General features: G+C 45.7%; 1 protein-coding gene across 2 annotated transcripts in view; it reads right to left on the reverse strand.

The window, feature by feature from the left end:
* RYK (receptor like tyrosine kinase) overlaps positions 1-1,846 on the reverse strand; it is a 91,932-nt gene extending 90,086 nt beyond the window's left edge. For both annotated transcript variants that reach the window (XM_028518328.2, XM_036030673.1), the window contains exon 1: positions 1,330-1,846. In XM_028518328.2, coding sequence (XP_028374129.2) covers positions 1,330-1,831 — 502 coding nt within the window. In that variant the 5' untranslated portion in view covers positions 1,832-1,846. The remainder of the gene's footprint in view (positions 1-1,329) is intronic.
* Positions 1,847-12,221: the final 10,375 nt, after the last annotated feature.

Below are 12,221 nucleotides of genomic sequence, written 5' to 3' on the forward strand. Positions count from 1 at the left end.
TTTTCCTAAACCTTAGTTTAATGATCCAAGTACTAACCCAATTTGCAGTTTTAGTTCAGCTAATCTAGGTTCAACTGATTCAGCTAGAAGAAAAAGAGGGTCAAGAATGCAAGACAGTATAAAAACACAGCATTTTTCTTTGGTCCAAGACTGCAAACCCATGCATGTAACAGTGTCTAAACAGTCCGCTAAAAGCAAGTCCTCAAAACACCTCAAGGAAGTCTTTAACTTACAAAAAATAACACTGACCAATAATTGATGCTTAAGAGATTAATTTTTTTCAACTCACTCAGATGCACCACAAACCTGAGATGACATAAAGGCACTGCCATGATACACAAAAGAAGTAAATGTCTAGGTACGTGCAACTACCAAAGACTTCCCATTTGGACCATTTCTATCACACCTTCCTCTAAGGGATCATTTCCAGAATCCGCAAAGTCCCAACACGAGAAAACCATTATGTTTTAAATTCATTCCCAAATGACAAAGTTAATTAAGTAGAACAGAACCAACTGACCCAAAGCCAAGTTCTCGTTTCCCTTCAAGGCATTCAAAGTAGAACAGTGGCCCAGAAATACAGGGTCAGTTCACACTCCAACACATCACAGACAAGAACCAAAAAGGTACCGAAGAAGCTAAAAGGTGTGGGCTACCTGGAGATTCATTCACTATTTAAAAGCAAGCTTATCAATACCAAGATTTGGAGACAGCCACGAACATGTAATGAAATGTCCTTATAACATCTGTCTCATTTTTTTTTAAAGCATGATAACCAAAGAGTATGAGCTCAGTCAGCAGTGTAGCCTCTCCTGGGACACCTAAACCACCGCTAAGGGTTTACAGATTTAGTTAACATAAAACGTGGATTTCAAGGTATCCAAAATCCAGAGCCCTAAAGTGACACGCAAAAGAAGGGTCAAAGAAACTTGGTGCGGCAGGGAAGAAAAGTTGGAAGAGCGCTTGACTCTAGAAAGGCTGGTGAAGGGCTGAGGAGGCTACGTGAAGGATGGAATGCGGTGGATCCCGGGTCTTTCGCGGTGGCCGAGGGGTCTCCAGGTCTTTCCGTGGCGGAGGAGCGAGGGTGTAGGCGAGAAGCATAAGGCTGACCAGGGGCGGGGGCTACGAAGGGACCACACCTCCCACCCAGCTCCTCAGGCAGAGGCCGGGGCCCCGAGGCACCCCGGGTGCAGGAACGGGATGGGGATAACCAGGGAACTAGGAGAGGACCGACCCACGGATCAATGCGCGCGGACTGGGCCGTCGACGGCCGGAAGCAGCCGGGGACGGGCCCGACCTGCCCGCCCCAGCGCAGGCGGCCCCACTCACCGATGAGCCGGCGCACCTCGTCCTCGCTCAGGTAGAGGCTCACGCTGGGCCCCGCGGCCGCGGGCAGCAGCACCGGGGGCCGCGGGGCGGGAGCGGCGGCGGCGCCGGGCGCAGGCAGCATCGGCACAAGAGTAAGCAGGAGCAGCAGCGGCGGCGGCGGGGCCCTCAGGCCGCGGGCCCCCGGGAGGCGGCCCCGGCGCGGCGGCCGCGGCCGCGCCGTCCTGTGCATGGCCACCGCCGCCGCCGCCAGGAGAGACCGTTGGCCGCCCGCCGCTGCGCCGCCGCCGCCCACCCCCGGCCCCGAGCCCCTCACAGCTCCGAGCCGGGGGCGGCCGCCCAGCTCATCGCGCCGCCGGCCCGTGGCAGCCGGCCGCCGCTTTAGACCGCCGGAGCGCGCCGCCGCCGCCGCCGTCTTCTCGGCGGCATCGTCCACTACAGGGGGCTGGTCGCGGGGGCGCGCCCGTGCGCGTCGCCGCCATCCCGAGAGCGTGCGCGCATGCATCGCTCGCTCGGTGCAGGCCGGGCTTGGCGCGGAGCGCTTTGATTTTAAAGTGCAGTTGTCGGAGAAGGGATCGCAGATCTCTCTCTAAAGGAGTCTGCCCCCGCCCCCACGTTGTCACCAGCCTGATGTTTGCTTGTCTGTTGTCTGTAACACTCTTACCGCTGTGGGGAGTGCGGGCAGGCAGGCCCAGGCCGCGCCTGCAGCTGAGTGGGCTCCCCCAACCCAAGGAAATACCTGGAGGCGGCCACTATGGTTGCAAAAGAGAAACTTGCGTTTTTGCTCAGTGAAAAAAGTGGAGAAAAATAGAAATCACCTTGTATCCCACCATCGGTAGTCAACATTAACATTTCTGTGTTTGTTCTCATACATGTAAACTTTATACATTTAAGTTCTTCAAAAAGAGCTTAGCAAACTTCACTAACCTATTGTTAAACGTTACAAATTTTTATTTTTTATAGTTGTTCTGCGTTCTTACTATCGAACTGCATCTGGGGTCGTAAACCCGTAGTCCGCGCCAAGCTTTGACAGCCCCCCTCCCAAGAATGTAACATTGTGTGCAAATGTGTGTCTGTGTCTGAGTGTGTGCTTGTGCTGGTACATGTGTCTCTGTGTGCTGTATGTATTCCTGTGCACACAGAGAAGTGGTATGCACATCTCATCACTTGTTGTAGGGAGTCTGTATCTCCCAAAGAGGTCAAGAATCACGGATACATAGTCTTTTTTTAGAGGCATCCCAGCGAGGCCTTACGAGGATCTTGATGTATTTAAATGATCCACCCACTATCGGGGTCAAATATGCTCCAGGTGCCCCGTCTCTCCGTGAGGCTTCCAAGTATCCTTGCCTGTCCTGGGCTACCTCACCCCCATGCGCAAGTCCCGGGCCTGACCCTAGGCCTCCCAGCGGCCTATGGCCAGGGGAGCAGCTGCTCCTGGACCAGGCAGCTCCCAGGCGCAGTTGCTGTACCGCAGTGAGGCCCTGGGAGACGGCTATTTTTATCCTCTGGGAAGGCTCGGGGAAGAGAGAGGCTGATCAGGCCGGAAGTCTTGGAGCTTGATTTTCTCCTTCTGGGGTGAGAGGTAAGGGTTCCATTTAGAGATAGGCTGGCCTCCGCTTATCAAGCTTCAGCCCCCCAGCACAGTACTGCGGCCATCATTCCGTAGGAGGAGGCTGGGCAGAGCGTGAGGGCTGAGGAAAGGTGCTCCTCCAGTGACTGATCAAAACCACAAAGATCGGCAAAAATACTTATATTGGAGCAGGCACTGCTCCCTATTAGGGGATGAGCTCTATCAAGACAAACTTGGGGGCTGGGACTGTGCTGTGTGAACAGGGCCCCCAATTTAGAGAGGAGACTTTTTTAAAAACGATGGCATATTCTCTGGATTTTTGAAAATGGCTCACAGTCCCCAAGTAAGGAAGCTCTTGTCTTCAAAGCAATATTCTCTTATCAGTGGCTTCCTGAGGCAGTTGGTGATACAAACACAGCAGAGCTGTCTGTCAGGCCTGGCTGGGTTCTGGTATTTGTTAATGGGGTGACCTTGGGAAAACTACTTAAACTCTCCAAGCCTTGGTTTTCTCATTCATAAAATCAGGGTGATGGTGCCTGACTCACAGGGCTTTTACAAAATTTAATTAGAGAAGATGTGAGTAAAACACGTAGGTCAATTCTGCACTCCGTGTCAGTCACACACCCATTGTTACTGCTATTATAATCAATACCTTCCTTCTAATGATCACTTTCTGGAAAGTTTCATCACCAATAACCTCCAAACCGTTCAAGCCAGGGATCCTCAGGAATTTCATTCAATATAGCACCACACCTGGCCCAACACCAAGCTCAATATATTCTTCGACCAAGGCAGCACAGGACATAGAGATGAGCAAAGTGCTTCCTAGAGGATGTACTATAAACAAATATTTATTGCACATTATCATCAGTGCTATGAGGAAAAAGTTAGTGGTTCTCAACTTGTGGTTCCCAGATCATCAGGGTTCTCACTTGAAACCTTATAGAAATGCAAATTCCTAGGCCCTACTCCAGACTAACAGAAGTAGAGACATCTGTTAGCAATGTACAGAGGACTGGTATGCACATTTTATTACTTGTTCTAAGAAGTCCTTGTCACCCAGAGCGCATCGTGGGACCTCCAGGTGATGCTGGCCAATCTGTCAAGAAAAACTCAGCTCTACCATCTCTCTTTTGGGCGATTGCAGTTGTCTCTCACTGGCCTCCCTGCTTTCCCGTGCTCTTCTAGTCTGCTCTCAACACAGCGCCCAGAGCTATCCTGTCAAACGGCCACTACAGCATGTCACTCCCTGGCTTTTAGACTGCCAGTGGCTCCCTAACTCATCTAGAATGAAAGGCAAAGTCCTTACAAGATATCAAGGCATTTAATAAGTCACCAACTATTTTTTAAAAGATATCAAGGCAGGTCTCACCCTCCACTTTTTCTCTTCCCTTCTGATCTTACCTTCTTCTATCCTCCCAGTACTTGCTTAGCTCCAACCATAATGGTTTCCTTGCTGTACTTCCAACACACCAGATACAATCTTACCTCAGGCCTTTGCACCGCTATTCCCTGAACCTGGAATACTCTTCCTTCTGACATCCACAGGCTTCATCTCTCACCTCCTCAAATCTATACTTAAATGTTAACTTCTAAATAAGATTGAAACTGTGAATTTCCCAGCACTTTAACTTCCCAGAGGAGGAAACAGTTCCCAGTCTCTCCTGGTCTCACACAAAGCTCTTCCCATCCCTGGAGAAGGAGTCCCCTCTCCCTCCCCAGCCAAGGTGTGGGTGGCAACTTTTGCCATTTTCCAATAAGCCTCACTATGAAAATGCTGGGAAGCCCTGACCTCAGCCTCCTGAGGTTTCTTTGCCTAGAGGAAGTGAAGGCCACAATCACCACCATACTCAATGCACTGCCCCCGCTCATGGTTTTGCTTTTCATTGTGGTTGACCTAACTCTGCTTCTCCAGGAGTCAAATTTCTAAAGGACTGGAAAATGCCATCATCCAGACTTGTTTCACTGCTCCATTAAAAAGGACAGCCTTAACCTTGAAATGCAGCCGGGTGGGTGGGTGGGTGTGAGGGTTTGGTGGGGAGGGGCATATGAAGCCTTTGCGATAAAGAAATGACTGGGGTGTTCCCCGCATAGAGTGTCTCATGCCCCACTTAGAGTCCCAGCTCATGACCACAAGGATAGATTCCCAGCTCAGGGAGCCCTGGGAACAAATCCCCAACCTGGACTGTGCTCACTCAGTGGGGAAGGGATCTACAAAAGGGTGGCTCTGAATTCTGGGAACTGTCCCTTCCTTTGCCAGGACCAGTTGGGGATGCTGCTCTGTGTACTATAGGGCAGTTTACTGTTTTTGTTTATTTATTTACTTTTTTTTTACTTTTTAGAGACAGAGGAGAAGGGAGGGAGAAAGAGGGGGAGAAAAACATCAATGTGTGAGAAATACATCGATCAATTGCCTCTCACATGCTCACAACTGGGGAACCTTGTCCACAACTCAGGCATGTGCCCTGACTAGGAATTGAACTGTCAGTCTTTTGGTTTGCAGGCTGGCGCTCAATCTACTGAGCCACACCAGCCAGAGCCTAATTCACTCTTTAGAGCTTCTCCCTTCACGAGGAATATATTAACCCATTGCATGTGAAGGAGTCAAGTGGCACAGACTTCACAGTTCTGGCGATAGACTGCACATTCTTGCACATGCTTCTTTGTGCACACGTGTAGGTATTCAGAAGGGTAGATTCTCAGAAGTGGAATTGCTGAGTCAAAGGGAGTTACATTTTCATATTGATAGATTCCCCTTAGTTGTCCTTTGAAAGACTTCACCAATGTACACTACCACTGATGGCATAAATGAGAGAGACAAAGTAATACAGTACATCATTGTTTTTCATTTTGCTTTAGACAGTTTGGGGAAAGAAAAATAAGTCGTTATTCAATCTACATTTCCCTCACTAGTGAGGTGGAGCGCCTTCTCATAATATTTATTGTCCATTTGATTTACTTTGTGAAGTACTTGTCCACAATTTGTGACTACTTTTCTAGTGAGTTGTTTGTGCCTTATTGATTTGTACATAATTTCTTTGACTATATTCTTTTTTTTAAACTTTGGTTATGATGTCCTTTGCTCAATATAAATTTTAGATTTTTATTTTAGATAAATTTTTCCAATCTTTTCCTTATGGTTTCTGGATTTGCAGTCTTGCTTAAGAAGTACTCCACAATTAACAATTTTTATATTTTGCTAATGCTTTTGTACTTCTCTCCTTTAGAAAGATGAACTCCTCAGTCCAGCTGGAGTGATAGTTATGTATGGTACATGACATGATATTATTTTTTCCATATGGGGAGACATTTGTTTCAAACACTTATTTATTGTATTTATTGAATATTCCACTCCTAGTAGTTATAAGCAACTGTATTTTGGCCAGGGTTCTCCGGAGAAACAGAACCAATAGAGGTAAGGAGAGAGAGAGAGAGGGAGAGGGGGAATGATTTGAAGGAATGGGTTTATGTGATTATGGGGGCTGGCAATTTTGAAATTTGTACAACAGGCTGTCAGGCTGGAAATTCAGGGAAGAGTTGATGTAGTCTTGAGTCCAAAATCCACAGGCTAAACACTCAGGAAGAATTTCTATATTGCAGTCTGGAGGCCAAATTCTTCTTCAGGGAACCTCAGTCTTTGCTCTTAAAACCTTCATTGAACTGATTAGAGAGGGCCCACCCCACAGGATGGAAGATAACCTGCTTTATTCCCAATCTACGGATTTAAATGTTAGTCACATCTAAAAAGCACTTTCACAGCAGCATCTAGACTAGGGTTTGACCAAACAACAGGGTGCCAGTTAACACATAAAACTATTGCAGCCAGCCTTCCTGTTCTTTTCACTGTGCATGGCTCGTCATTGTTATGCATGGTTGTTGGTGTTGAGCAGCATGCGTTTATGGCATGTGGACTCCTGTGCGCGGCCACACAGCACTCCAGGCATCGGTGCCACTGCACAGGGTGTTGTTTTCACTTAACTGTCAGAATCACTCCATGGTTTCCCCACACGGTGGGGAAGCTCCACAGGAACTAGGATTTCACTGGACTGAGTTTACCGTCCTGGGCTTCTTGTTTGACTGAAGCTGTCTCTAACTCTTTCCTTTATTTTACTACAAATATAACCATAACAAATAAACAGCATATTTGTGACACAATGCCTTCTTGAAAAGTATCATCGTTTTTCAGTAGTGCTGTTAAGGGCATCTGCTATGAATTCATCAGCCAAGGAAAGAAAAGACAGTTTTTTGCCTGTTCAAGAGGATCTTTAACTCATGATGTCCTTAAATGCTTAAGGTCAGCCTGGCTCTCCCCACCCCCCGGACAGTGCTCTCAGGAGCTTAGTTAAAGAAGCTAAACTGCCTGAATTAGGAGTGGGGATGGGGACTAGGTTAGGGCTTCCAGGGAAGGAGTGATTTTATTTATTTATATATCTATATCTGCCAAGAAAACTTCAGGGAGGCTGTGAAAGAGAAGGGTTTCAGGTTCTATGAGGAGGGTAAGTGTCTGTGGACACTGAGGGGTGGCCTTGATTGGCCTAGGGGCCACTGTAACTAGGCCCCATCTGTGATGAAGGCCCTGGGAGGGCCATTTCAGAGTTCTGCCTGGAGCGACAGTGCTGGTCCAAGCCAAAGTGCAAGTCTTCTATAGCAGGAGTTACACTGGTGATCCTCCTTGTGCTATTCTATGACCAGAGGCTTGTCTTTCCCCACTGCTCTGAACTAGACAAGCCTGGGCTTCTGCTATGATTCAAGGGAAGGGGAAAGGTCACAGAAAATGACTGGTACAACACTTCTTGCCAACCATTATGAGTGGTCCTCGGGGCCAGGTTTTATCCGAAAAAACTAAAGGTATATGTCATCCTTGTAATTTAAATACTGTGGAGTTGTCCTTACATGTTAAGTACATGCTTTTTTTTTTTAGATCTGGCTTCATCCTCTTCAGATTCCTTCTGATAGATTCTTTTCTTTCTGTCAAAGTCTATGGAGTTCCTCCTTTTACTCAAAATATCTCTTCTCTTCAGCATCTGTCTCCACCCAGTTCTGCCAGTGAAAATATATGAGACCCTGCAGAACTCTAGGAGTTCCTCATTCTTCTTGTAAAAAATATCCTTACAGGTGGTCAGTTTGCATTACCTAAAATCCCTGCTTAATGCAGTGTCTGCATTTCCTCTGTGCTTTTCTGCAAGGGAAGCCAGAGTCCCTAAACTCTATTCCATGATATACCATCTTGGTAAGAGGTTAAGAATTGTTTCTCAGCCTTGGCCGGTGTGGTTTGGTTGATTGGAGCTTGGTCCCATACACCAAAATGTTGCGAGTTTGATTCCCAATCAGGGCACGTACCTAGGTTGTGGGTTTGGTCCCCCCATCAGGGAGCATATGGAAGGTACCCAATCCATGTTTCTCTCTCACATGGATGTCTCTCTCTCCCCACCCTCTCCTCTCTCCTTCCTCTCTCTCTAAAATCCATAACCATATCTTTTTGAAAAGTATTCTTCCACGGAACAGTTTATCCAGTAAGCTCAGGAAACATGGCACACCAATGCCTGGCTGTGGAGAATCCAATGCACATGAACATATTGAAGATTGTGTAAAGTCCTCTTAAACTTTACTTAATTCATTAATTCCCATGCTTATTTAATCACAGGACATTTTTCTCGTGGCACACTTATTGGCATCACCAGTTCTACAGACCAGGTTTGGGACACTGGTGCAGTGGAACCTTGGGTGAAAGGGACATTGGAGTGAAAGGAATGTCCTGGTCTACTGGGCCCCCTGGTTGACAGGGTCACTGTGCTTCCTCGGAGTAACCTCATCCAGTTTGCAAAATAGGGTGGATAGACTGGATAATTTTTATTCATACTTGAGATTGAGTCTGACCACGGTTAGAAAGTTGGGGCCACTGGGAGTAGCTGAGAGTTTATCCAAGAGCCAGGAGAGAGCACTGAATAGCAGAGAGACAGATCAAGGCTGAGATTGCGACTACCTAAGTCCCTCCAGCTCTGTGACCCCAGGAAAGTTATAGGTTCTTAGTTATAAATCGAATTAACACCAATTTAGCAGCTGGGATTCTGAGAGGAGGACAAGGGATGGTGCATGCAAAGCAACCAACCTGTTGCCTGGCCCATAGGAAGCGTAGCTGTGAAATTATTGCCATAGCGATGATACCACACAGAGGAGAAATGGCAACACTTTGTTTTGTTTCTTTTTACAAATTTTTTGAAAAAATTTATTTATTGCTTCATCATTCTAATATTCTATCACAATACAGCTCTCTAATACCTTCATGTTTGTAATTTGCATATAAACAAAAATGGCCTCAATTTTGAGATTCTTTTTTAAAAATTTAATCTTTATTATATTGTTTCCACTACCATTCAGTCCTCTTTTACCCCCTGCCCCCAGCAATCACCACCCTATTGTCCATGTCCATGAGTCCTTTTCCCTTTTTGCTCAATCTCTCCACCCCCTAACCTTACCCCCCCCACTAGCTGTCATCTGTTCTCCATCTATAAGTCTATCTGTTTTGCTTGTTACTTCAGTTTGTTCATTAGATTCCACAAATGAGTGAAATCATATGGTATTTGCCTTTCTCTGACTGGCTTATTTCACTTAGCATAATGTTCTCCAGGCCCGTCCATACTATTGCAGAGGGTAAAATGTTCTCCTTTTTTATAGCTGAGTAGAATTCCATTGTGTAAAAGTCCCTTAGTTGTTTTATCCACTCATCTATTGATGGACACTTGGGCTGCTTCCACATCTTGGCTATTATAAATAATGCTGCAGTGAACATAGGGGTGCTTATGTTCTTTGAATTAATGTTTTGGGTTCATTGGATATATTCCCAGAAGTGGGATTGCTGGGTCAAAAGGCAGATCTATTTTTAATCTTTTGAGGATTTTCCATACTGCTTCCCATAGTGGCTGCACCAGTCTGCATTCCCACCAACAGTGCAAAAGTGTTCCCCTTTCTCCACATCCTTGCAAGCACTTGTTGCTTTTTGATTTATTGATGACAGCCATTCTGACAGGTGTGAGATGGTATCTCATTTAGATTTTTATTTGCATTTCTCTGATGATTAGGGACATTGAGCATCTTTTCTTATGTCTATTGGCCATCTGTATGCCCTCTTTGGAGAAGTGTCTATTCAGGTCCTTTGCCCACTTTTTAACTGGGTTGTTTGTTTTTCTTTTGGTGTTGAGTTTTATAAGTACTTTATAAATTTTGTGTATTAACCCCTTGTCAGAGATATCGGTGAATATATTCTCCCATTCTGTGAATTATCTTTTTATTTAACACTTTGAAATTTAAATATAATTGATGTGAAACTCCACCTTTGCTTCCAATAGGTTTACACATACCCCACCCCCAAGCACACAAAGCCCCTTTGTTCCTAGGATCTGCAGGCTCCAATTTCATCCCACCCAGAATTCTCAGTGACACCAGGGGCACCACCCTCCACCTGTGCTGTTAGTTGTCTGTCCAGGGCTTCCTCCTTGCAGCATTTATGTAATAAACTTTATTAAAAATGTAGGGTAAAGGGCAATGGGGTGGAGGGCAGAATGGGAAGGGCTCCAGACCAGCACAAACTGGTCCAAATCTTGACAGGACGGATTAGACACCTCTAATCTCTACAGGACAGTCCCACTCCTACCACCACCCACTGAGATGGTGAGAGGGTATCTGGTTCCCACCTCCCAAGGCTTTACTCAGTTCTCTTCCCTTTCAGGATGCCCTTTAACCCTGCAATTCTGGTTTCTATCCTCTGCAGAGGAGTTTAACCATCTCTTTGTTTTATATTCTCAACTGTTCACCTTCCACATCCGCACAGGTGTTTTGTCAAACAAAGAGCCTTGTGCTCAGGAGGAATGCATGCCTGAAGGGAAGATGCAGCTGTGGTCTGTTTTGATTTTAAATATTAGCTTTCCTCCCTCTCTGCCACAATTGGAATTATTGCTTAAATATGTCTAGAGAGAGAGACGTGGCAGGCAGACAAACGTGTAAGATGGATCATTTTGGAGAATATTTAGAGGATAGACTAGAAGTGAAATGGTAAGACGAGAGGCTGGGAAACCAGGCAGCATGACTCCCCCAGTAAACCAGGCGAGAGAAGGTAACAGGGCAGTGGGGATGGAAATAAGGAACCTGATATAAAAGATATGTATGGGATAGGATCAGTAAGGTTGATGATAGATTAAGGTTGGGGGAAGGAAGCAGAGGCTAAGGATGAATCCCAAGTGTTTGAACTAGGACCAGGTGATAGTGGTGCCATTATGATGGAGAGAGAGTGACAACCATGTTAACGCTAACCTTCCAGAGCAGTGGAAGGAAAAAATGAGCAAGGTCACAGAGGATACATCATCATGGTGCCTAGTTTAGATAGTTCCCAAGTGAAACCAGGAGAGGCTAAAACAGAGTGAGACACTTGTGTTTAAAAATGGGAGATTGAACACAGCTTTTATCTCTTCAGTCTCCCTGAACCCTACGAAAATGCCAGGAAAGGGACTTTTTAAAGGGTGTAAACCCAAATGGGAAATAGGAATAAAGACAAGAGTCTATATTTTGGAAGCTGAAGGCAGGAGAACAGTGGGAAGTGAGGCACCAGTATCTCTGAAAGGGGAATTCAGGAAGGGCCAAGAATGGAGGATCGATTCTCTCTTTGAGAGGCATGTAGATCCCTAGGTATTCTCCCCAAGCTAAGCACAAAGCTAAAAGTTTACGATCTGGAAAGGAAACAACAGAGCTCTTTGGACTAGAGGACATCGGGCACTGATGAGAGCCAACATACCACACTGAAAATTGGAGGATAAAGTAAAAGCCTGTGCACTGAGTAGAGAAGAACTCCCCAGCCTTTACTTTCAGCTTTCTTCCTACGTTCCTCTCCCAGGATGCTGACAGCCAGGTGGGAGACTGGAAAATTCTTCTCCAGGAGATCTGGTTGGTCCGGGAAAAATTATATCTAAAAATACTGACACTTGATCCCCCTTCCATCTTTATTACTCTAGGTAAAGGTTACCAATGAAGAATCAGATTGTTAGCCTCACTCCTAATTATGAAAGGAAAGGCTACAGACATCAAAGATCACTAGGTATTTGAGGTTATTCTTCAACATGAAAGGCAAAGACCAGAATAAACAGAAAAAAAAGAAATCTGTATAAATAAACAATACCAAGAATAGAAGAAAATACTTAAAATAGATAATAATAATAATAATGTTCCTAGAGAAATAAGAGATAATATAGAATTCATGAAATAAGAACAGGTTGCTTTTTTTTTTTAAAAAAAAAGGGTCAAAAAACAAAGAGCACTGTGAGAAAATGAACTATGA

Source organism: Phyllostomus discolor, chromosome 7, assembly GCF_004126475.2.
Source record: "Phyllostomus discolor isolate MPI-MPIP mPhyDis1 chromosome 7, mPhyDis1.pri.v3, whole genome shotgun sequence".
NCBI classification, from domain to species: domain Eukaryota; kingdom Metazoa; phylum Chordata; class Mammalia; order Chiroptera; family Phyllostomidae; genus Phyllostomus; species Phyllostomus discolor.